Below are 22,672 nucleotides of genomic sequence, written 5' to 3' on the forward strand. Positions count from 1 at the left end.
GTCCCCTGCATCGGCAGGTGGACTCTCAACCACTGCGCCACTAGGGAAGTCCTGTGCTTTATTCTTTTTACTGCTGAATATTCCATTATATGCTATGCCACATTTTCTTTATCGATCAGCTTATATATGCATTTGGATTGTTCCTACTTTTGGCTATTATAAGTAATCCTGCTATGAAAAATCTGTTTACAAGTTTTTGTGTAGATGTATGTTTTCATTTCTCTTGGGTATATACCTAGAAGTGGAATTGCTGGGTCATACGGTGACTCTGTGTTTAACTTTTTGAGGAACTGTCAAACTGTGCGTGTGTTTATAACTTTACTGAGATGTATTTCCCATAGCACGAAATTCACCCTTTTAAAGTATATAGTTCAGTGGGTTTAGTATTTCCCAGGGTTGTGCAACCATCACCAGTCTAATTTTAGAAAATTTTCATCAACCCAAAAAGAAATACCATACTCATTAGCAGTCACTTTCCATTACTGCTCCCTACCCCAGGCAACCACTAGTCTACTTGCTGTCTTTGGATTTTCCTATTCTAGACATTTCACATAAATAAAGTCATGTAATCTATAGTCTTTTATCACTAGTTTTTTTCTCTTAGCATAATGTTTTGGAGATTCATCCATGTAGCTTGTATTAGTATTTCATTCACTTATATGGCTGAATAATATTCCATTGTATGGATATATCACCTTTTGTTTATCCAATCTCTACCTCTTTCATCCCCTTCCTGTATGTCTTTGTCTCTGCTTTCTTATAAGGACACCAGTCATTGAAGTAGGTTCCACACTAATCCAGTATAACCTCATTTTAACGAATTACATCTGCAAAGATGCTGTTTTCAAATAAGGTCACATTCTGAGGTTCCATGAATTTTGGAGTGACACTGTTCAACCCAGTAAAGGTACCAAGGAATCATCACATGAATTCAGGTAGAAGTCTTTTAAAGTTGCAAGCTGAGGTAGGCTTTTGGCAAGATTTAGTGCCCAAACAGCTTTGAAAGAACTTTTCTGGGGCTGCAGGCCATTATGGAGCTAACTGGCTTCATAGACATGGCTTTATGTCAGAAGAGTGGAATTCCAAGTGTCTGTGGGCCCAACTCATGCTAACCCTTACTTCATCATATTGACAGACCTGAAAAACCTCTCTGACTTTGACCACAAGAAACAAGCATATGTGGATTTTTATGCCAGGGAAAATTCTTTTATTCATTCAACAATGAATTCAGTGTAATGAATACCCACTATGCGCTGGGACTGTTCTAGGCACGGAGATTCAGACGTGACTAGAACACATTTTGAGTACCTACAACCTGCAGTGCTTTCTTGACCCTCTATGCACTTCATCCTCATAAAACCACCCTATGTCAATTTGTAAATAAGGAAACTGAGACCCAGGTGAAATTTCTCTAGCTCTTTGAGTAAACAGACTGGGTCACAGATTTGAATCCATAGCCTGAGCTGGAGGCAGAGGGCCCTAGAGCTGCGGATAGGTCACTCTTCCTTTATACAGACCCACAAGCATTCAGCATAGGGGACATGAAGGATGAACAGGGTGACAAGGCAGGATAAGTAGGTTGTGACAAAATGGCTATTCTTGTCAGATTGGGGAACCTGGACTTTATTCTGAAGGTAATGAGGAGTCAGTGGATGTTACTGAGCGAGTGTGACTTATTATGCTATATGTATTTCATGTGTTTAATCGACACATGATTATGGAGTTGGATCACAGACTGGGCTTCATTCTAGGGGTAAAACTGTTACAAGAGGGACAGTATCTCTGCCCTTACTGAGCTGGTAGCCTAATGTATGGAGTGATGAGAAAGAGCTTGGTGTTTTCCTGAGATTCTGTTTGAGACACAAGGAAGTAAAGGTGGGAAACAAGATTGAAGAAATAAACAGGAAAGTGGTTTTCAAAAGAGAGAGCTTTGTAAGTCATCTTGAGGATGCCAGGGATCCAGTGACAAATTTTAAGCAAGGCGGTGACATAATGACATGCCATGGCTGCTGAGAAGCAGGGAAGAGTCACAGATGTTGCCTCGGTTTCCGGCTTGGGGAACTGACTGGATGGTGACGTTGATGCACTTCACTGAGCTAGAGACGCAGGAGGAGGAGTTCCGTTTAGATTGTTGAGCTTGACCTGCTTGTGGGACAGCTGAATGGAGACGCTCAGTAGATGGGGGGTCGGGGGGGGGGATATAAGACAGGGAGCCCAGGAGAGAGAACTGAGCTAGAGATGCAGATTTGTGAGCTGTTATCACATAGCTGAAGCTGTGAGAGTGGACAGGATACCCCTGGAGAGTCTCCAGAGTGAGAGTGAGGTCGTAGGAGGGTCTGGGGCAGAACCCCGAAGAAAGCCCCCATTGAAGGGCTGGGCAGAGGAAGAGGAGTTCAGAAGACCACAGAGAGTGTAGAATGCACCAGAGGTTTCCCTTGCACCTTCCCTATGTCTCCTCAGGCAGCAGCTTGGGCTGATCCCCGGCGCTGGGCTTTCTCTGTCGCCCATCACAAACCCTCTCCTCTGCCACTAGAGAGTTCATCTTGCAGGTCTAATGGAGTAGTGAAGCCATTGACTCTGTTAACAAACATCCAGTTCACTACGAGACCTGTAATGGGAATTCATTTTGGAGGTCAATACAGCTGTCAGTGGGACAGTTTTTCCCCAGAGGCCTGTGGCTTTTCCTGCTGTACGCTGGCACAAGTTGTTTTGCCCAGCAGCAGAAAAGACCGCAGAGTCATTAATGCTGTAGAGCATCCATGAGCTGGTGATCCTGCCCAGGGCCATGAGAAGGGCCCTAAAACAGGTCAGATAACAGGGAGTGGAAGCAGAACTACGTCGCCTCTGAAGTGCTTTGAATAACCATAGAAAGCCACCATCATCACCACTAAAGCATTACCTCCCACTAGCGGTCACATTGCCAGAAATTACATCTTTAAATCTTTCTTTTGAACAAAAACGTTTCACTGTTGGAATTACTGTATGCTGGATGAATGTTCTTGCCTATTCCACAAAGACAGACTCAGAACTTTGTATGTACCTGGGGTTTATTCGGTAAATGCTGGCACCGTAGAGGTGACATCGTCAGTCATTGTTCTTAGAAACCCATGGGCCAGGCAAGGAAGCAGGGTGACAGTGGATATAATGAAGCATGGGCCACCTGCTGTTAGCACCCAGAAGAATGGCCAAGTCCACGAAGGTTTCAGCGAGAATGTGATACCCGTGTAGGGTCTTAAAGTCTGTGTGTGAGTGCCCGAGGAGAGGTGAAATCCAGGCAGAAGGAACAGCATAGGCCAAAACAAAGAATCATAAAAGGGGCCGGTAGTGTATATATGTCCATGCCACTCTCTTGCTTTGTCACATAGGGAGCCGCGAGAGGGAAGAGAGATGGGAACATATGTATATGTATAACTGATTCACTTTGTTATAAAGCAGAAACTAACACACCATTGTAAAGCAATTATACTCCAATAAAGATGTAAAAAAAAAAAGGCGGGGGGGCGGGGGCGCTGGTGCATTCACAGACTGATGAAGCTTTCATATGCCTGGGGTATGGGAGGAGGGAAACAGGAAATAGGTCAGACTGTGAAAGGCCTTGTATGTTGTGCTAAGGAATTTGGACTAAGCTTAGAGAGCCAGTCAAATGAATAATGCCCTTGGCTGGGGGTATTACTCTAAACTATTATCTGTCTTTAATACCTCACTTCCTTTCTAACACAACAGACGAGAGTTTAAGATAAGAGTTAAGAGAAAAAAAGACCAATAGATGGAGAGTGGTGAGAACAAGATGTGGGGAACATCGTCCTCAGAGGACTTGGAAGGGCAGGCGGGAGGAGCTGGGACCAGTCTTAAGGGACCGTTCCAATTACATGTGCTTTTGTCATTAGTACAGTAACACACAGTCCAGGGACTCAGTAAATAAGTCTTCAGGAAGCAAAGCTTCATTTAGCAAAGCCAGCGTAGCTTTGAGGGAGATGATGAGAGCAGGAGCCACCAAAGAGAGGGAAGGCCGTGGCACTCACCGCCCCAGAGGCTGGCCTTGCTCGAGAGCCAGAGTCGTACTTCTGGACCTCGAGTAGGCACACCTCCTGGAAGTGGGGCAGATACTGCCCAGGCTGTGATAGGGAGTCGCCTCCAGGAGCAGTACAGAGGTCCAGAGCCTGGAAGCCACAGCCCTGCGCTCTGGGAGGGCAGAGCCGGGGCAGGCGCATGAGGAAGAGAATGCTGCGGCTGGACCATTGCCTCTGCTCTTAGTATTTTCTCCTCGTCTGACAACCCAGTTTGGGATAAGGACACCTTCCCTTCCTTTACCATTCAGAGAGCTCTTTCTCCTTTTCACAGACTCCCTGAGGAACATTTCCTCAGCCAGTCACGGCCCCCGCTCTTCGCCAGCTGAGCTCAGCAGCTCCAATCAGCACCTTCTCCGAGAACGAAAATCCTCAGCCCCGTCGCACTCCAGCCAGCCAACCTTGTTCACCTTTGAACCCTCGGTGTCGAACCACGTGCAGCCCGCCTTGTCCACCAGTGCACCTCAGGAGTATCTCTACTTGCACCAGTGCATAAGCCGGAGAGCAGAAAATGCAAGGTAGGCAAGCAGTAGTTGGTTGAGCAACCACTCACAGGGCCTAGTACTTTTCAGACTCTGCTTTTTAATTTTAAATACGTAAGAGTAAACTATTTTATCTTTCCAGGTAGGCAAATATATAATTATAAAACAAAACATCATTGTTTTTGCTTAGGCAACCTTCACATTTTACTGGTATCATCTACCTTGCTATACAATGATAATTGGATTCCAAAGAAGCCTCCCATTATCAAAAATCATGCTATAAAACTTTTTGGTTTAATTTGAAAAAAAGGCATTAGGAACTAGAGTTTCAGAATTGAAAAAAACAAAGTCAGTGCACTTGTTGGCCCTAAGAGTGTAACTATAAAACCTTAACGTTGTTCAACAAATCCTTATCTCACTTTTGCTCTAGAGCTACAGTTCCATATGGCAGCCACTCTCCACATGTGGCTATTTAACTTTGAATCAGTTAAAATTAAATAAAATTTAAAATTAAGTTCCTCAGTTATACTAGCCGTATCTCAAGTACTCAGTAGCCACACATGTCTAGTGGATACCATACTGGGTAATACAGATATAAAACATTTTCATCATCACAGAAAGTTCTAGAGCAAGGACTCCCTGCTCTGGAATAAGTTTTTGTTTTTCTAACACCATCAACTCTAACAGGTACAGAGCCTGTACATATTTTTATTACCTTTTATTCCCATTGCTGGGGTAAACAAAAGTGCAGAGCTGGTGGGCTTTGCCAGAGCTGGTTCCCAATTCTACCATGGCCAGCAGATTGTAAATCATGTTCCTTAATGAATTAATTTAGAAATATCGAATTTGTGTTATGAAAATTAAGGCAATTAGAGAACTGGCTGTATTAATAAATCATGTCACAGAGTATTTTCATGCATAATCTCACTTAAACCAGTTAAACACACTGAGAGATCGCCAGGGTAGATCATTTATCTCCATTTCATGGATGAAGAAACTGAGACTCACAACTAATAAATGACAGAGATAGGACTAGAACCCAGGTTTCTCCTTTCTGGTCCTGTATTCTTTTCTCTACACTGTGCTGTTCTGGTTATGGTTTTCTGAGTCATTTTCATGCCACAGAAGCTCCCAACACTCAATTTTAAGTCTGCCTGAAAAACCCATTTTCCTGAAGCAGCGTTGATTCATTCGTGAACTTTCACTAGTTCAGTCGACTTCCATCAACATACACATGAAGGGCTGAGTTCTAAAAAGGTAGAATGAATTAACCAAGATCACTGAACTAGTTAGTACCTGATTCTCCTGAAGCACAGACTGGAGACAGTATAGTAGAATGAAAAAGTATTTTACAGAGTGAAAAGTATTTTGCAGTCAGTCAGTTATGGGTTCAAATTCAGGTTTGGCCACCTCTTTGTGACCTTGGACCACATATTGAGCCTTTTTGACCTTCAATTTCCTTATCTGCAGAGTGGGAATACTTAATTCAAAGGCTTACTTAACGAGCATAAAATGGCAAAATATACCTAAGGTAGCCAGGAGGTAGGAGGCGCTCAGGACATATTGCCAGATGCTCTCCTGTGCCGCCTCCCCTTCTACTACATGTAGGATTGCCTGGTAGTAGAGAATGCGAGGTCTTACAGTCATAATTCTAGTGAAAGACAGAGCACTTTATATTAGTGCCTCTCAAACATTAATGTGCATATGAAATACCTGAGGGTCTTGCTGAAATGCTGATTCTGATTCACTGGGCCTGGGGTGGGTCCTGAGATCCTGCCTTTCTGCAAAACTGCAGATGATGTCAGTGCAGACTGCAGATCATACTTTAAGTGGAAGGCTTTATATAGTATTAACAACTGCCACCACCTCCAGTCCCATGATACTGCTAAAGCAACAGTGAACACATATATAAATGTCTCTGCTTGAATTAGCAGCTGGGGCCCACTCTCTGTACCCTCACCTCCTCTGTAAAACCTCTTTTAAATCTTCCTAGCTGGAATTCATTTTTCTCTGAATTCCCATAGCAGTTTTTGATGATCTTTCTCACAGCATTTGGAACTTTCTACCTCGTATTATGGATTTTTATATTAATATGTTACTGTCCTTTGGGACAGGACTCAGGGCACATAGTAGGTGCATAATAAGTATTTGAACAAATCTGTGTTATGGAGGTAACATAATAGATGAGACAGAATTTATCTACATCTGGGGAAGCAGCTTAATTGTAGGGCCTTGATCAAGTTGTGCTTTTCTCTGTGTCTTTGTTTTTACTTGTGTGGGTGTGGGAGCGAGAGGGTGATGAGCAGGATCTCAGGGAGATTTTAAAAAATAGTAAGTTCAAACAGTGTTTGTAGAATTCCAAGCAGGAAAGGAGGGTGGGAAGGAAGTTTTCTTCAGTCTAGAAGGATTATGTAGTTCCTGGTAATGGTGGAGTAGCATGCATGATACTAAACATACTGTAACAATTATAAACTCTGGACAAAACATTTTAAAATCCTGTTCAAAGGCACTGAAGAGCAATCAAAAAGCAGGACTGATTTGACTCTTAAAACAAGGGACCAAAAAAAAAAAAAAAAAAAAAGGGACCCCCGTTTAGCGAGATGCAATTTACATGGCTTTTGCTATGAAGGAAATTTCTATAACATATCATCCCAAATGTTCAGTATACAATGAGAAATTGCTGGACATCTGAAGAAACTGTAAAAGTTGACCCATAGTCCTAGAGAGCTCAGGTCATAGAAACAAGTTAAAATCAACCCAGTTTTTGAAGCTAGCATACAAAGACTTTAAAATAGTTGTGTTACTTGCTTTAATCTATGGTGGGAAGAGGGGGTGGATAATGAGTAAAGAGACGGTGAAATTTAGGAAAGAGAGAGAAACTTTGAAAAAGAACTTAGGAGTTCCAGTTCCGCTATGGTGGCAGAAGCCACCACAGGCTTCTGTCCCTCCCACTAATTACAGATAAAAACTCTGGACAAAATATAATTACCCAAAGACTCTGTAAAGAAAAAGAAAGGAAGCAGATTATGGAGACGAGCAAAACTTGGAGATGTGAGTACACAGGTAAATCTTCTGTCTCTGGTGGATTTGTCCTGAGAGTGGGCTCCATCACAAAGCAGCACAGTGGGGCAGGCTGCTGAAACTCTAATAGAAACCTCATCTTTCTGGTTAGATGAAGCAGAAAAGGAGCCCTTTGGGGACTGGAAAGGAGTGGAGTATCCCAGTGTGGAGAGAGCTAGTGAAGGCAATTCCTAATTCTGGGTATAAACCCACACAAGTCTCAGGCTCACCTTGAGCTACCCATGTGTGGGACAGACTCAAATCAGCATAACAAGAGCTTTGTGAACTAAACTGAGATTTTCACCACCACACACAGAGGAGAAACAGAAGTTACAGGTCGAACCTGACCATATTGATTGCCTGCAAAAACAAAATCAACATTCTGCAGAGGATGATAAAAGAACCCAGAGTCTACACAGCATAGTATCTCAACATTCAGAATATAATCCAAAATTTCTCAGCCTACAGAGAGCCAGCAAACTAATTCTCAAGGGAGAGCACAGATGCCAACCCCAGTATAACTAATGTTGAAACTACTACACACAGGTTTAAAAGCCCATTTTATAACAGTATTCCATATGATAAAGGAAAACACACTTGAAATTAATGGAAAGAAAAAGAAACTCTTATCAACCCAGAAGTCTATATTCTGCAAAAGTATTCCTTCAGGAATGAAAACAAAGTTAAGACACTCTCAGATGAAAGGTAAATAAGAGAATTTCCAAGAGATCTGACTTAAAGAAATAATAAGGCTAAAGCAAAGAAGTACCAGAAGGAAACTAAGATCAGGAATGAAGAAAGAGCAGCAGAAATAGTAAATATCTGCATATTATAAAATACTATTTTTTCCCTCCTAAGTTTAAAATACTTAGTATGAGTGCTGAAAGCAAATATTAAACATTATCTAGTGGGGTTTTTATGTGTTTTTATTTCTGGTAAAGGAAGAGCTCTTCTGGTAAAGGAAGAGCTTCCTTTACCATTTTTTGCCATGTGAGTCCCTGGTAACAGATTTTCCCAGCTTTCATTTATGTGGAAATACCTTTATTTCACCTTTATTTTTTAGATATATTTTTGCTGGGTATAAAATTCTGGAATGATGCTTTTATTTTGGCATTCTAAAGGATGCCATTCTATAGTCTTCTGACCATCATTGTTTCCGATGACAGGTCAGCTGTTCTTTTTTTCTTATTCTCCTGTATGTAATGTATCTTTCTTCCTCTGAATGATTTCTTTTCTCTTCTTTTAAAAAAAATTGTGGTAAAATACACATAATATAAAATGTACCATCTTAACCATTTTTAAGTGTACAGTTCAGTAGTATTAAGTACTTTCACATTGTTATGCAACCAATCTCTAGAACTCTTTTCAACTCTCAAAATTTAAACTCTCCACTCTTAAACAACTCCCCATTTCACCTTCCCCCTAGGCCCTGACAACCTGCATTCTACTTATCTGTATGAATTTGACTTCTCTAGGTAACTCATTTAAGTGGAATCATACAGTAGTTGTCTTTTTATGCAGTCCTCAAGGTTCATCTGCATTGTGGCACGTGTCAGGATTTTCTTCCCTTTTAAGGCTGCTGAATAAATATTTCATTACATGCATATTCCACATTTTGTTTATCTGTTCATCCATTGTTAGTCCCTTGGGTTACTTCCACCTTTTGGCTATTGTGAATAACACTGCTGTGAACATGGGTTTATAAATACTCTTCAGGACTCTGCTTTCAGTTATTTGAGGTATATACCCAGAAGTAGAATTGCTGGGTCATATGGTAATTCTATTGTCGCTTTTTGAGGAATTGCCATACTGTTTTCCATAGTGGTTACACCATTTTACAACAGTGCACAAGGGTTCTAGTTTCTCCACCTTCTTGCCAACACTTGTTATTTTCTGGCCTCTTGATAGTAACCATCCTAAATGGGTGTGAGGTAGCATCTCACTGTAGTTTTCATTTGCATTTCCCTAATGATCAGTGATAGTCAGCATCTTTTCAGGTATTTGTTGCCAATTGGTATATCATTTTTGGAGAAATGTCTACTCAGGTCCTTTGCCCATTGATTATCAGAGTCTTTTGTTATTGTTGAGTTGTAAAAGTTCTTTATATGTTGTGGACATTAACCCCTTATGAGATACATGATTTGCAAATATTTCCCCCATTCTAAAGACTGCCTTTTCACTCTGTTGATTGTGTCCTTTGATGCACAGAAATGGTTTTAATTTTGATGTAATCCAATTTATCTCTTTTTACTTTTGTCACCTGTGGGTTTTTTTTTTTGTTTTTTTTTTTTGCGGTACATGGGCCTCTCACTGTTGTGGCCTCTCCCGTTGCAGAGCACAGGCTCCAGACGCGCAGGCTCAGTGGCCGTGGCTCACACGCCCAGCCGCTCCGTAGCATGTGGGGTCACCTGTGTTTTTTATTTCATACATAAGAAGTCATGGCCAAATCCAATTTCAAGAAGATTTTCCCCTGTTGTCTTCTAAGAGTTTTATTGTTTTAGCTCTTACATTTAGGTCTTTGATCCATTTTTCATTAAGTTTTGCATACAGTATAAGGTAAAGATCCAACTTCATTTTTCTGCATGTGTATATCTAATTTTCCCAAAACTGTTTGTTGAAAAGACTGTACTTTGCTGTGGAAAAGATCTTTCCCATGGTCTTAGCATCTTTATTGAAAATCATTGAGGGTTTATTTCTGGACTCTGTATTCTGTTCCCTTTGTCTGTATGTCCATCTTTATGCCAGTACCACACTGCTTTAGTTATTGGAGGTTTGTAATAAGTTTTGAAATCAGGAAGTGTGAGGCCTTTAACTTTGCTCTTCTTTTTAAAGATTGTTTTGGCTATTTGGGCCTCTGACTGATTTAAGTTTTTTTCTTTATCTTTTTTCAGCAGTTTGAATGTGATATTCCTAATGTGTGTTTTTCTTTGTATTTACTATGTTTGGGGTTCACTTGCCTGTCTGATTCTGTGTGTTGATATTTTTGATTCAGTCCAGCAAAATTTCTACCTGTATTGCTTCTGCCCCATTTTGTCTCTCCTTTCCTTTGAGGCTCATATGAAACTTCAGTTACTCATATGCTAGACCACTTGAAACTTACCTACATGTCACTGATACTATTCTTTGTTTTTTTTCCTATCCTTTTTCCTTTCTGTGCTCAGTTTGGATAGTTTTCTTTTGTTTTGTTTTGATTTTTGCGGTACGCGGGCCTCTCGCTGTTGTGGCCTCTCCTGTTGCGGATCACAGGCTCAGGACGTGCAGGCTCAGCAGCCATAGCTCACGGGCCCCGCCGCTCCGCGGCATGTGGGATCCTCCCAGACCGGGTCACGAACCGGTGTCCCCTGCATCGGCAGGCGGACTCTCAACCACTGCGCCACCAGGGAAGCCCTGGATAGTTTTTTTAATTCATTTTTCAATTCTAGGATTCCCCCCGTTTTTTTTAAATAATTTTTGAAGGGTAATAGAAGTACAGTCAGTGCCATATATATAAAATGTCCTCATGTCCCTTTGTAATGTGTCCTTCCTTCTACCATATTCCTCAGAAACCACTGACAGTCTTTCTGTCACTACATTAGTTTTCTTTTTTTGGAATTTTACTTGAGTGGAATCATAGAGTATCACTATTTTTTCTGACTTCTTTCAATCAGCTTAATGCTTTTGGTGTTCATTCTTGTTGTTGCATGCATCATTAGTTTTTCCTGTTTATTGCTGAGGAGTAATTCAATGTATCTTTATATCACAACTTACTTATCCAGTCACATGTTGATGGGCAGTTGGGTCGTTTCCAGTTTTGGCTCTTACAAATTAAGATGCATTTGTACATAAGCAGTCACTAACAAATCTTGTATGGACATTTGTTTCATATCTCTTGGGTAAATACCTAGAGAGCTAGGTGGTTTACTGGTTAATTCTGTCAAATATTCAAACAAAATAGTACAAATATTACCCAGATTCTTTTTAGGAAACATAAGAGGAAGGAATCCTTTTGCAACTCATTTTTATATAACCAACATAACTCTACTACCAAAACCAGACAAAGATTATAAGAAAGAGCATTATTCCCTGTGATGATAGATGCAGAAATTCTTTTTTCTACAAAAAAGCATTAGAAAACAAATCCAACAACAACAACAAAAAATATATATATATATTTAAAATGTGTGTGTGTATTTTAGGGATAATATATATTAGGGAATATATGTGTTTGTATACATCATTAGGGATAAGACACCATGACAAAGTAATGTTCATCCCAGGAATACAAGGTTGGTTTGACATTCAAAAACCAACCGATATAATTCATCACATTAAGATAAATAAAGGAGAAAAATCATATAATCATCACCTCAATAGTTGCTAAGAAAGTATTTGACAAAACTTAATACCTCTTCATAAAAAATATTTTTTAGCAAACTGTGAATAGAGAACTTTCTCAAACTAATAACAGACTTCAAAAGATAACGTACAGCTAATATCATACCTAATGGAGAAATAGTAAACATATTCCCCTAATATTGGAGACAAGGAGAGAATACCTGCTCTCACCACTTCTATTCACTATTGCACTAGAAATCCTAGCCAATTCAATAAGGGAACAAGAAAAATATAAAAGGCACAGATATCAGAAGGGAAGATGTAACACTGTCTCTATTTGTAGGTAGCATGATTGTTTATATAAAAAATCCTGAAGAATATAGAAAATACTAGAATTAATAAGTGAATTTAGCAAGGTCACAGGATAAAAGATTATTATACAAAACTTAATTTTTACATACTAGCCTCGAAAAATTGGGAAGATGAACTTTAAAAAATTCTCTATATAGTGATGCCCCCAAAATGGACTAGTTAGTAACAAATTTAACAAAAGACATGCAAGATCTCTTCACTGAAATCACTATCTAACATTGCTGAGGGGAATTAAAGACCTAAATATGGAGAGTCATAATATACTACAGTTATGAATTGGAAGACCCAATATTATTAAAATGGCAATTCTTCCCAAATTAATCTGTAGATTCCATGCAATCCAAATAGAAATCCCAGCTAGCTTTTTCATAGAAATTGATAAGTCAATTCTAAAATTTACGTGAAAATGCAAAATATGCTAAAATGTGAATAGCCAGAGAGAGTGGCATGGACATATATACACTACCAAATGTAAAATATATAGCTAGTGAGAAGCAGCCACATAGCACAGGGAGATCAGCTCCGTGCTTTGTGACCACCTGCGGGGGGCGGGATAGGGAGGGTGGGAGGGAGACGCAAGAGGGAGAAGATATGGGGCTGTATGTATATGTATGGCTGATTCACTTTGTGATACAGCAGAAACTAACACACCATCGTAAAGCAATTATACTCCAATAAAGATGTTTAAAAAAATGTGAATAGCCAAAGAGATCTAAAAACAAAAAAAGTTAGAGGGCTTATACTACCTGATTTCAAGACTTTCTGTCAAACTACGGTTAGACAAGACAGTGTTGTATTGATGAAAGGGTAAACATACAAATCACTAGAACAGATTAGTGAATCTAGGGGGTAGAATGAAAAAATATATGTATGATTTTGACAAAGGTGCCAATAGGGAAATGAAAGTCTTTTCAACAAGTGGATATCCATATAAGAATTTTTTTAATTTTTATTTTATATTGGAGTATAATTGATTAACAATGTTGTGTTAGTTTCAGGAGTACAGCAAAGTGATTCCGTTATACATATACATGTATTTATTCTTTTTCAAGTTATTTTCCCATTTTAGGTTATTACAGAATATTGATCAGAGTTTCCCTGTGTTATACAGTAGGTCCTGGTTGGTTATTTTAAATATAGAGTGTGTACATGTCAGTCCCAAACTCCCAGTCTGTCTTTCCCCCAACCCTTCCCCACCGGTGACCATAAATTCATTCTATAAGCCTATGAGTCTGTTTCATAAATAAGTTCATTTGTATCATTTATTTTAGATTACACATGTAAGCAATATCATATACTTTTCTTTCTCTGTCTGCGTTACTTCACTCAGTATGACAATCTCTAGGTCCATCCATGTTACTGCAAATGGCATTATTTCATTCTTTTTAATGGCTGAGTAATATTCCATTGTGTATATGCACCACATCTTCTTTATCCATTCATCTGTCAATGGACATTTAGGTTACTTCAGTGTCTTGGCTGATGTAAACAGTGCTGCAATGAACATTGGGGTGCATGCAATGTCTTTTTCTATCCATCTCCCAGAGTAATGGAAATAAAAGTAAAAACAAATGGGACCTAATTAAACTCAAAAGCTTTTGCACAGCAAAGGGAACCATAAACAAAACATATAGGAAGTTTTTTAAAAACCTTTACTTCATATCACACTACTCAAAAGTTAACTCACAAGTATCAGAGACCTAAATGTAAAGTCTAACACTGTGAAACTTATAGAAGAAAATATCTCTGTGATCTTGGGGTAAACAAAGATTTTTATATAGGATTTAAAAAGCAGGAATCATAAAAGAAAAAAATGATAAAGTAGTTTTTATCAAAGTTAAAACTTGCTCTTCAAAAGATCCCATTAAGAAAACAAAATGGCAAGTCACCAAATGTGAGAAAATATTCAAAACACGTATCTGACAAAGGAGTTATTTGTAGAATATATAAAGAGCTATTACAAGTCAGTAAGAAGACACGCAACCAATTTTTGTTTTAAATGGGCAAAAGATTTGAACAGACACTTCACAAAAAACATAGATATAAGAATGACCAATACGCTCATGAAAAGATGCTGAAACATCAGGGAATGCAGATTAAAACCTCAGTGAGGTTTTGCTTTGTCTCCCCTGGAATATGGCGAAAACAAAAAAGACTAGCAATGCCAAGTGCTGGCAAAGTATGTGGATGGGCTTTATCCATGCACTGCTTCTGACATTCACATTACACATTGGGTACTCTGGAAAAAGGAATAATGCTTTACAGTTTACAGCGCACTTTTATGTTAGTTACCTCATTTGATCTCCAAAAGAATCTTACAGGGTTACTTTTGAGTAGGGACTTTGAGAGAGAACCAGCTCATTCATCTCTGCCTAGCATAGACATAAATATGCCTGATGATTGTAGTGAAATAGTATATACTGAGGCCAATAATACCAGCCTTGTGTCTAACCCCTCCTACATTCATGAGGGATCCTGATATACAGTTACAACAAATGAAACATCTTAGAGATAAAACCATGACTTTTTTATTATTACTCTTACTATACTACTAGCCACTAATATTTCTTCAAGTACCAGATAGTATGTATTCTGGTTAAAATGACTTCAGTCCTCAAACTCCAGCTCTTCCACTAAGCTAAAATAACTAATAATTCAGAATAGTAACTATTGCCAATGGAAGGAGTCTTGAATGACACTGTCAAGACAAGCAGGAATCTTTTTTGTTTTTGAAAACAAATTAGTTTCACTAGATTTATTTTTGCCCTCTAGCTAGATTCTAGCCAATCTCTGTCTTCTTATTTCAAGGAGGCTGTTAAACCTGTAACATGTGATGTGTTGTGGTGTGTGGTGGGTCACATGCCCTGGAAAGCCATAATTCTGGTGAGGGTTGAGGGAAGTGAAATTTCAAGTAACGAAATTCCAGAATGAAAGCATCACTGACCCTGCAGCAAGCACTATTCTACAGAAAGATAGGGGGTAAAAAGTAAAATCAGAAATGTCAATGGAGAACTTACCCGTGAATAATCATTTCTAAGGCTCATTCTCCCAGTGGCTTTGATTGACCAAAGGCAGAATATACAGCTTTTACCTTCATTTAATTTCACATATACAGCTTCTCTCTGTAACCACAGAGAGAAGGCAGGCTCAATATTGCAGCCAGAAGAGTCTGAGCTACAAAGATCACCTCACCTCTTAGAGATTGTGGGACAGAACTTTCTGAGTTTTCTTCCCTCACAGGAAGGATCCACTTGGAATGAGTCAGATACAGAAGGATGGTCCAAATGACCTCTTAGGATTGCCAGTGACAGGTACAGAACTCTAAATGGTGGCTAATTTACGTACAAGCATTCAATTATACTCCAATGTAAAAAAATAGCAGAAAAAAAAATTAAATTGGCCCTTTATTGTTATAAGGTACTTGGCATCTTGTAGAGTGGAAGGAGTGAAATTGTGGTGTAGTACGTTACCATAACATGAGAAAATGTACAAAAGAGCAAGTGCAAAATAAAGTGGCTGGGAAAAACTAGGAAAGCATTCCTAATAGCCAAGAGAGAGGTTTGGGTTGATATTAAAACCAAAGCATGTACAAGTGGTGGTGTGATAGCCCCATCCAGCTGCGGCTCTGGGAGCAGCTGGGAGCCACGAATGGAAAGGAAAAGCTGCTGGGCTTGGGGGAGCATTTTCTCCCAAACTTCTCTCTGCCCGCAGGGAGCTCCCCTATACACTTGTGTTCGAGTATCTTCTGGCACCATGTCTGCCATTTATTGTTTCTCCTCACCGGATGTGTGAGGGTAATACCTGTCTCTCAGAACTGTCAGGAGGATTAAAAGCTACATCACATGTGATGTGCCTGGCACAGTACTGTGCTCATTTTATGAGGCCTCTGTCAGCCCAGAGCCCTGGAAGAGAAACCTTTCTCCAAATCCACTGCTTCCAGGTATCTGTCCCAGAAAGCAGCTCAGCACATCATGGTGGCACAGGCCTCAGTAAAGGCCTACATGAAAGCAGTAAAGGCCGCAGGACTTCTAAGTGCTCAGAATTCCCCCTCTTGATTCTTGTCCAAAGGGGAGCACACTGTAGCCGTGTGGGTTTTGGGCAGGGAGTCCAGGGGCCTGGGTGCTGGAACCAGTTCTGCTACCATCCAAGTGTATACATTTGGGCAAGTTTGTTTCCCTTGTTCAACTCCTTTCACCTGATTCTTGAAGTAATGGTCAGTCCCCCTCAGCGTGCATCGGGATCATCTACCACATGCCAGGAACTATGACAGGGGACAGGATATGGTGCCCTGCCTTCTAGAAGCACAGGGTCAGGTAGAAGTGGAAAGACACAGACTGAAATAAATTTCACACAAGATGAGTGTTGTGATGGAAGCAGAGTGCTGTGGGAGCAGAGGAGGAGGGGTGAGTAAAGTGACAAGGAGACTTAGAGGACCTAAAACACCATTGTGGAGCAAAAAGGCTTCTTTGGCACTTCGTGTAAGATTTTGATGCATCAGGGAAACATTCCAGAGAAAGGTAAATTATGCAAGCCCAGGGCTGGAGCTCAGGGAGCGTGTTTAGGGATGAGCAAGTAGTTCTGTGACTGGAGAGGAGACGCCACGACAGCGGGAGGTTGGGACATGAGCTCATGTGTTCTAAAGAGGAGGGGTTTCAATCTGCTGCTCCAGAGGGTTCAGGCCAAGCTCAGGAAAGGGCACAGCAGCACCAAAGCTTTTCTTTCTTGGTTTGTTCATTTATACATTCATTTGCTTGTTTATTCAACAAACCTTTATTCAGTATTTACTATGTGACAAGCACTGATCCCGGTGCAGATGAGAGAAATGAATAAGACACAGTTTCTTCTTTCCTCAAGGAAATCACAGTCTGATGCAGGAGATAAGTAACACAGATAACAATTGCTGCCTGCTCCAAGAACAGAGTTGAGCAAGTGATTGCTTGCGCTGGGAGGTAGAGGATGTAAGAAACAGCTTCAGAAGATGTGGCATTTGAGCTGAGTATGAGCTTGCCAGACTGGAGTAAGAGGACTTCTAGAGAGAGCAAACAACACAGCAAGGCACGGAGGCCTGACTGCCTGGGGCATATGGGAACACCTGGGCAGTTGACTGAGTAGGCCCTAGAGTGGGAAGGGGAACTGGGGAGGAGAGATTGGAGAGGTGAGTTGGTGTTGGAATATGACTCGGTCCTAAAGGCACTGAGGCAGTTTTGAAAATGGTTAAGCTGGGAAGTTAAGAAAGTAAATGTGAGCGGGATAAAGAGCATCAGATAAAGAGGCTGATGGTCGGGAGACGAGTTATTACCCCTTTCATTATTGCAGAAGAAAATCAGGAGGACCTGAATTGGGGTGGATTCAATAGGACCTGATGTGATTATTGAGTGAGAAATCATAAGGTAACTCCAGGTTTCGGCTTGAGTGGCTGGTGCCTTTCCCAAACTGGAGAGTCAGGAGGAAGATGATGAGTTCACTCTTGCATATGTTTAAGGTGACTGCAGTATACCTGCAATGCTCTCCCCACCCCTGCACCACCTTAAAATCTTTCAAGGACTCCCGTTCTCATCAGCCCAGGCCTGGCCCCTCCAAGGTCATCTCTCAGCCCCGCCTCCTAATGCACTTGCTCCAGCCTGAGCAGCTTGCGGTTCCTTGAACTTGCCAGATTGTGTTCTACTTCTGTGTCCCTCTAACTGGAACACATTTTCCCTTCTCTTGCCTTATGCCAGGCCAGTTGCCAGAGTCAGTCAGAGGTGACATCTCTGGAGAAGCCTCCGCTGACATTCTGTACCACCACCACCAGGGAGGGTTGGTATAAATCTGTCAACAGCCGCTTACTCACTGGCTTGATGATAAGATTTGCACGCAAAGGGACTTCCCTGGTGGCGCGATGGTTAAGGATCCGCCTGCCAATGCAGGGGACAAGGGTTCGATCCCTGGTCCGGGAAGATCCCACGTGCCGCGGAGCAACTAAGCCCATGCGCCACAACTACTGAGCCTGCACTCTAGAGCCCGTGAGCCACAGCTACTGAAGCCTGCACGCCTAGAGCCCATGCTCTGCAACAAGAGAAGCCACTGCAATGAGAAGCCCACACACCACAACAAAGAGTAGCCCCTGCTCGCCACAACTAGAGAAAAGCCCGCGCACAGCAACCAAGACCCGATGCAGCCAAAAATAAATATATTTAAAAACAAAAAGATTTGCATGCATGTCAACTCCTCTACCACTGTGCCCCCTCCCCCAGGGCAGGAGGCTTCTCTGTATCCATTGTGCCTGGCCCGGGTGGAAAGTAGGACATCCGTAAATGTGTTTTAAATGAACAAATCCAGATAGGGCATCCACCAGCATTGGAAATTCGGACAGATGTGAACCATGTGAACACCTTATGTCTACCATTGGCTCCCTGGTCCTCTGTTCCAGGCACTTCGTTATCTAAAGGCTAGATGTTCAATGATCTAGGCCATGCCTGTCACCTTGGTTATGCATGTGGAATGAAATAGGAAGGGAGAGAGAATACGGAGGACCAGAGAGGAGGGCCGCGGAAGGTTTGGGGGCTGAAATGGAAGTCCTAGCCATCAAGGATGCAAGTTTACACAAGAGAGAGCTTGGCTGCTTAGACACCTGTTTCCCTTCCTCTTTCTAAGCTGCTGGGCCTTATTTTCTATCACCATCTGGTGGCCACATCCACAAATAACAAGCTCCCCATGAGCTGAGAGAGCTTGTTTAAGACAGAAGTTCCATGGATTGGCCTCGGTGGGTTAAGAGCTGCCCACCACCCTTAGAGATAGCATGCAAATTTGTATGTATGTGAGACTTGCCTTACTCTGGTGAGAAGTGCCAAGAGCTTTTAATCAGATTCTTAAAGAGGCATATAGCCTCCAAAAAGCTGAGAATCACCACTGAATGGTAGTTCTAGAATAGTGATTCCTTTATTTTCCCCAAATGGAATCCTATGAAGAATCATACTGTAAGAGAGAGAAAAGCAGACCTGAATCTCTACTTGCTCAGAACATCACCTTCTAATTTCCTAAGGCACCTATGCAGAACACAGAATCCAGTTTGGAAACCCCGCTAATACACCCAAAGGGTTGTGGACTTTCAGAACCAGATGGACCCTTAAGAGCTATTGAGACTCACCAGGTCCTGCCTTGGGGAAGGAGACTTGGTGAAGCCCACAGAGCATATCAGTGGCGGAAATGGAACCTGCACAAATCCCTTCGCCCCCCCCCCCGCCCCCGCCCAGATCGTTTTACTTTTTTAATGTCATTTCCCCCAAACATGAATTTTTAAAAAGTACTAATCAAAACCTTTTCTGTCCTGAATATAGTTCCCAAACAGGAAAACATTTTTCCTGTAGAATTTTAGTCTCCTGGAAAGAGATACTTTCCCCTCTCAATGCCTCTCAATGAACCATAATCAATGATGGAAAATAAATCTATGGCTTACATTTGAATAGTTCTGTATAACTTAGAACAGTACATTAGCTGACTTGTTTTACAGTGGGAAAACTGAGACTCAGATAAAATGACTTGCTATCTTCTGATACCAACTTAAGGGTTCTTTCTGCTGTCTCACAGCCTTTGTATACAAATGCGTATATTTTGTGGCACTTAAAACAATAAGTGTGTGGTATAAGTAGCTTGTTGATATGTATTTGGGGAGGTAAGAGCAACCTCTGCTAATCACAGCCATTTGGGAGTAGGGGAAGGGATAAAGGCTAACGCTGAACATATACTTACTAGATACATTAGAGTCCAATTTCTAAGCAACTTTCAAAGCATGATTTTAATCACCACTTTTGCAGACGCATTTACTAAAGCTCAGAGAGAAAACGTGCCTTGCCCAGATAACCCTCAGGCCTGCCAGCCTCCTCAGCCTGTGTGTTCCACACCACCTAGCTGCACAGGGTTTGAACAGGCCCGCTTGCCTCGCTGGTGGGCAGCCCTGGCCTCCTCTAACCCCCGCACCCCCTTCTTTCTGTCTCTTAGGAGCGCCAGCTTCTCTCAGGGCACCAGGGCCTCGTTTCTCATGAGGAGCGACACGGCCGTGCAAAAACTTGCCCAGGGCAACGGACACTGCGTCAACGGGGTCAGCGGTCAAGTCCACGGCTTCTCCAGCCTCCCCAAGCCAAGCAGGCACAATACAGAATTCAGAGACAGTACCTACGACCTCCCCCGGAGCCTGGCCTCCCATGGCCACACCAAGGGCAGCCTCACAGGCTCTGAGACGGATAACGAGGATGTGTACACCTTCAAGATGCCCAGCAACACCCTGTGCCGTGAGTTTGGGGACCTCCTGGTGGATAATATGGATGTTCCGGCCACCCCACTCTCAGCCTACCAGATCCCTAGGACACTCACACTGGACAAGAACCACAACACCATGGCAGTCGCCACTCCTGGGGACTCGGCCGTAGCCCCCCCACCCCGGCCCCCCAAGCCAAGTCAGGCAGAAACACCTCGATGGGGCAGCCCTCAGCAGAGGCCTCCAGTCGGTGATAGCAGCAGATCGGCCTCCGCCGCTGCAACCATCCCCAGGCGCAATACCCTCCCAGCCATGGACAACAGCCGACTTCACCGAGGTCAGTGTGAGCCCTTGCTGAGGCCGGGGGGGAAGGGAGATAGCACAGGGGTTCTCAGTAGTGTGCTGGTTCTTGGTCATCCCTGCCAAGGAGACTTAAGTCCCACCCAGGGGACCTGTGATACAGGTTTAGGTGTCTTCTTCCCAGACCTTTCCTAGTTTGTCCTCCAGCACTGGAGGCTATTAGTGGGCACCACAACGGCAAGAGTTTAGCAGACCCTGCCTGAGAGACGTTACTGTTCTACTAAGGAGGTAGAACATTCTTGGTTAACCACAGAACAACATATTATGGGTTTAGAAGGCCAAATCACAGGCTTTTATTCATTTATAAATCAAACCAAAGATTTCAAAAATAAATTTAGAAGCCTAGTCCAAACTGGAGCCAAACCTATGTGGACCAACAGACTTTTAAAATCAAATCTACAAAATATTTTCTAAGCCACATTTGAGTCTCTGGTTAAAGTCTGAACGTCTGTCTGAAGTATTAAGTTCTGTTGCTGATTTCCCGCTGAGAGTGTTCCAACTCTGCATATAACCTCCTCTGTTTGATGAAAAAGTAGAATAATATTAATTCCTTTCATTTTGCACCCGCTAACACTGGAGCTACATCCAGAAGCCTGGGAGGAACTTGTGAGCTGAGGAGTGATATGATAGAAGCAATCCCTTATCATTAGGGGTTGGGAGCAGTATCTTCGGAGTATCAGTAGGACTCTGAGCCGCACTGGTGAGGGTGTGGGGAAGTGTCAACACAGGGATTGACTCCAGTGAGTCCACGTGGATCTTCCTTCCTCTGTCGTAGCTTCTTCCTGCGAGTCCTACGACTACCCGCAACGTGGTGGAGACAATGCAGGCCGGTCCACCGAGTCCATGAGTGATGCAGTCAGTGCTTTTCTGGTGAGTGGGGTTTAGCCAGGGGTCCTTAAGTCAGCTCAGGTGGATTAAAGGTCACAGGCATGGAACGAAAAACACAGCCCCAAAGCATGATGGCATCTCCCTCTTAGGAGCCTGCCTGGATTCTTGTCTCAGTTCAGAACCCTGGGTTGAGTTTTTGGAAAGTAAGAGGCAGGTATCCTGATCTGGAAGAAGTGTGTGTACTTAGGTGCACTAGCCTGTAAGGCTCATCACTGTGGGTAAGCAGGAAGGGTCCATAATGCAGAGGACCCAGGCGCTGGGATGGCGGCTCTAAGGCAGCATCCTTACCGTGAGGTCTCACCAGGCAGGGGTGGTGCTCAGAGTCAGGCTCAGTGGCAGAATTATGGTTTGAGCGCAGGGTCCCAGGCTGCCCTGAGGAGGGGGCTGATGACAGTTCTCCGAGGTGTCGGGCCCAGCTAAGCTGACTAGGGCCTGGCTTCAGGCCCACTGGAAGGACTGTGAAATCAGGTAACTGAAGCAAAAGCAGCTTGGCTGTGTGTCTGGAAAGACAAGGCAGGAGTTAAAGGAAGGCTGTGGCCAGGGTGGCTGCGTGGTACAGCCCTGTGGCAGCTCTGACTGCAGCCTGGCAGTCACAGTGAAAGCCGGGTTGGGGAAGCACACCTGACCCAGACCTCACCTGCCAGGGCCAAGGCTTCTCTTAGGCTCCTTGTCCTGCCAGTGGCAGGTGCTGACCTGCCAGTGATGAGTCCGGACTTGAGGAAGAGGGAGGGTCCTGAACCAAAGCTCTGCTTGGTCAGGCATTCAGAACGCCTCATGGATATTTTATAGTAAAGATTTATCACAAGTTATAAGTAAGCTCCAAGGGATCATGGAAGCTAGAAGAGACCCACAGACCTCATTTCTTCCTGTCTCCTCCTCTGCTTGCTTATTTGTTT

The 22,672-nt window shown here is 42.5% G+C and overlaps 1 protein-coding gene across 1 annotated transcript in view; it reads left to right on the top strand.

Annotated features, from left to right (window-relative positions):
* Positions 1–22,672, top strand: part of GAB2 (GRB2 associated binding protein 2) — a 49,510-nt gene that overhangs the window by 21,670 nt on the left and 5,168 nt on the right. The window contains exons 2-4 of the mRNA XM_007455293.1: positions 4,342–4,585; positions 20,273–20,865; positions 21,664–21,758. Coding sequence (XP_007455355.1) covers positions 4,342–4,585; positions 20,273–20,865; positions 21,664–21,758 — 932 coding nt within the window. The remainder of the gene's footprint in view (positions 1–4,341; positions 4,586–20,272; positions 20,866–21,663; positions 21,759–22,672) is intronic.

This window comes from Lipotes vexillifer, unplaced genomic scaffold (assembly GCF_000442215.2).
Source record: "Lipotes vexillifer unplaced genomic scaffold, Lipotes_vexillifer_v1.1 scaffold276, whole genome shotgun sequence".
NCBI classification, from domain to species: domain Eukaryota; kingdom Metazoa; phylum Chordata; class Mammalia; order Artiodactyla; family Lipotidae; genus Lipotes; species Lipotes vexillifer.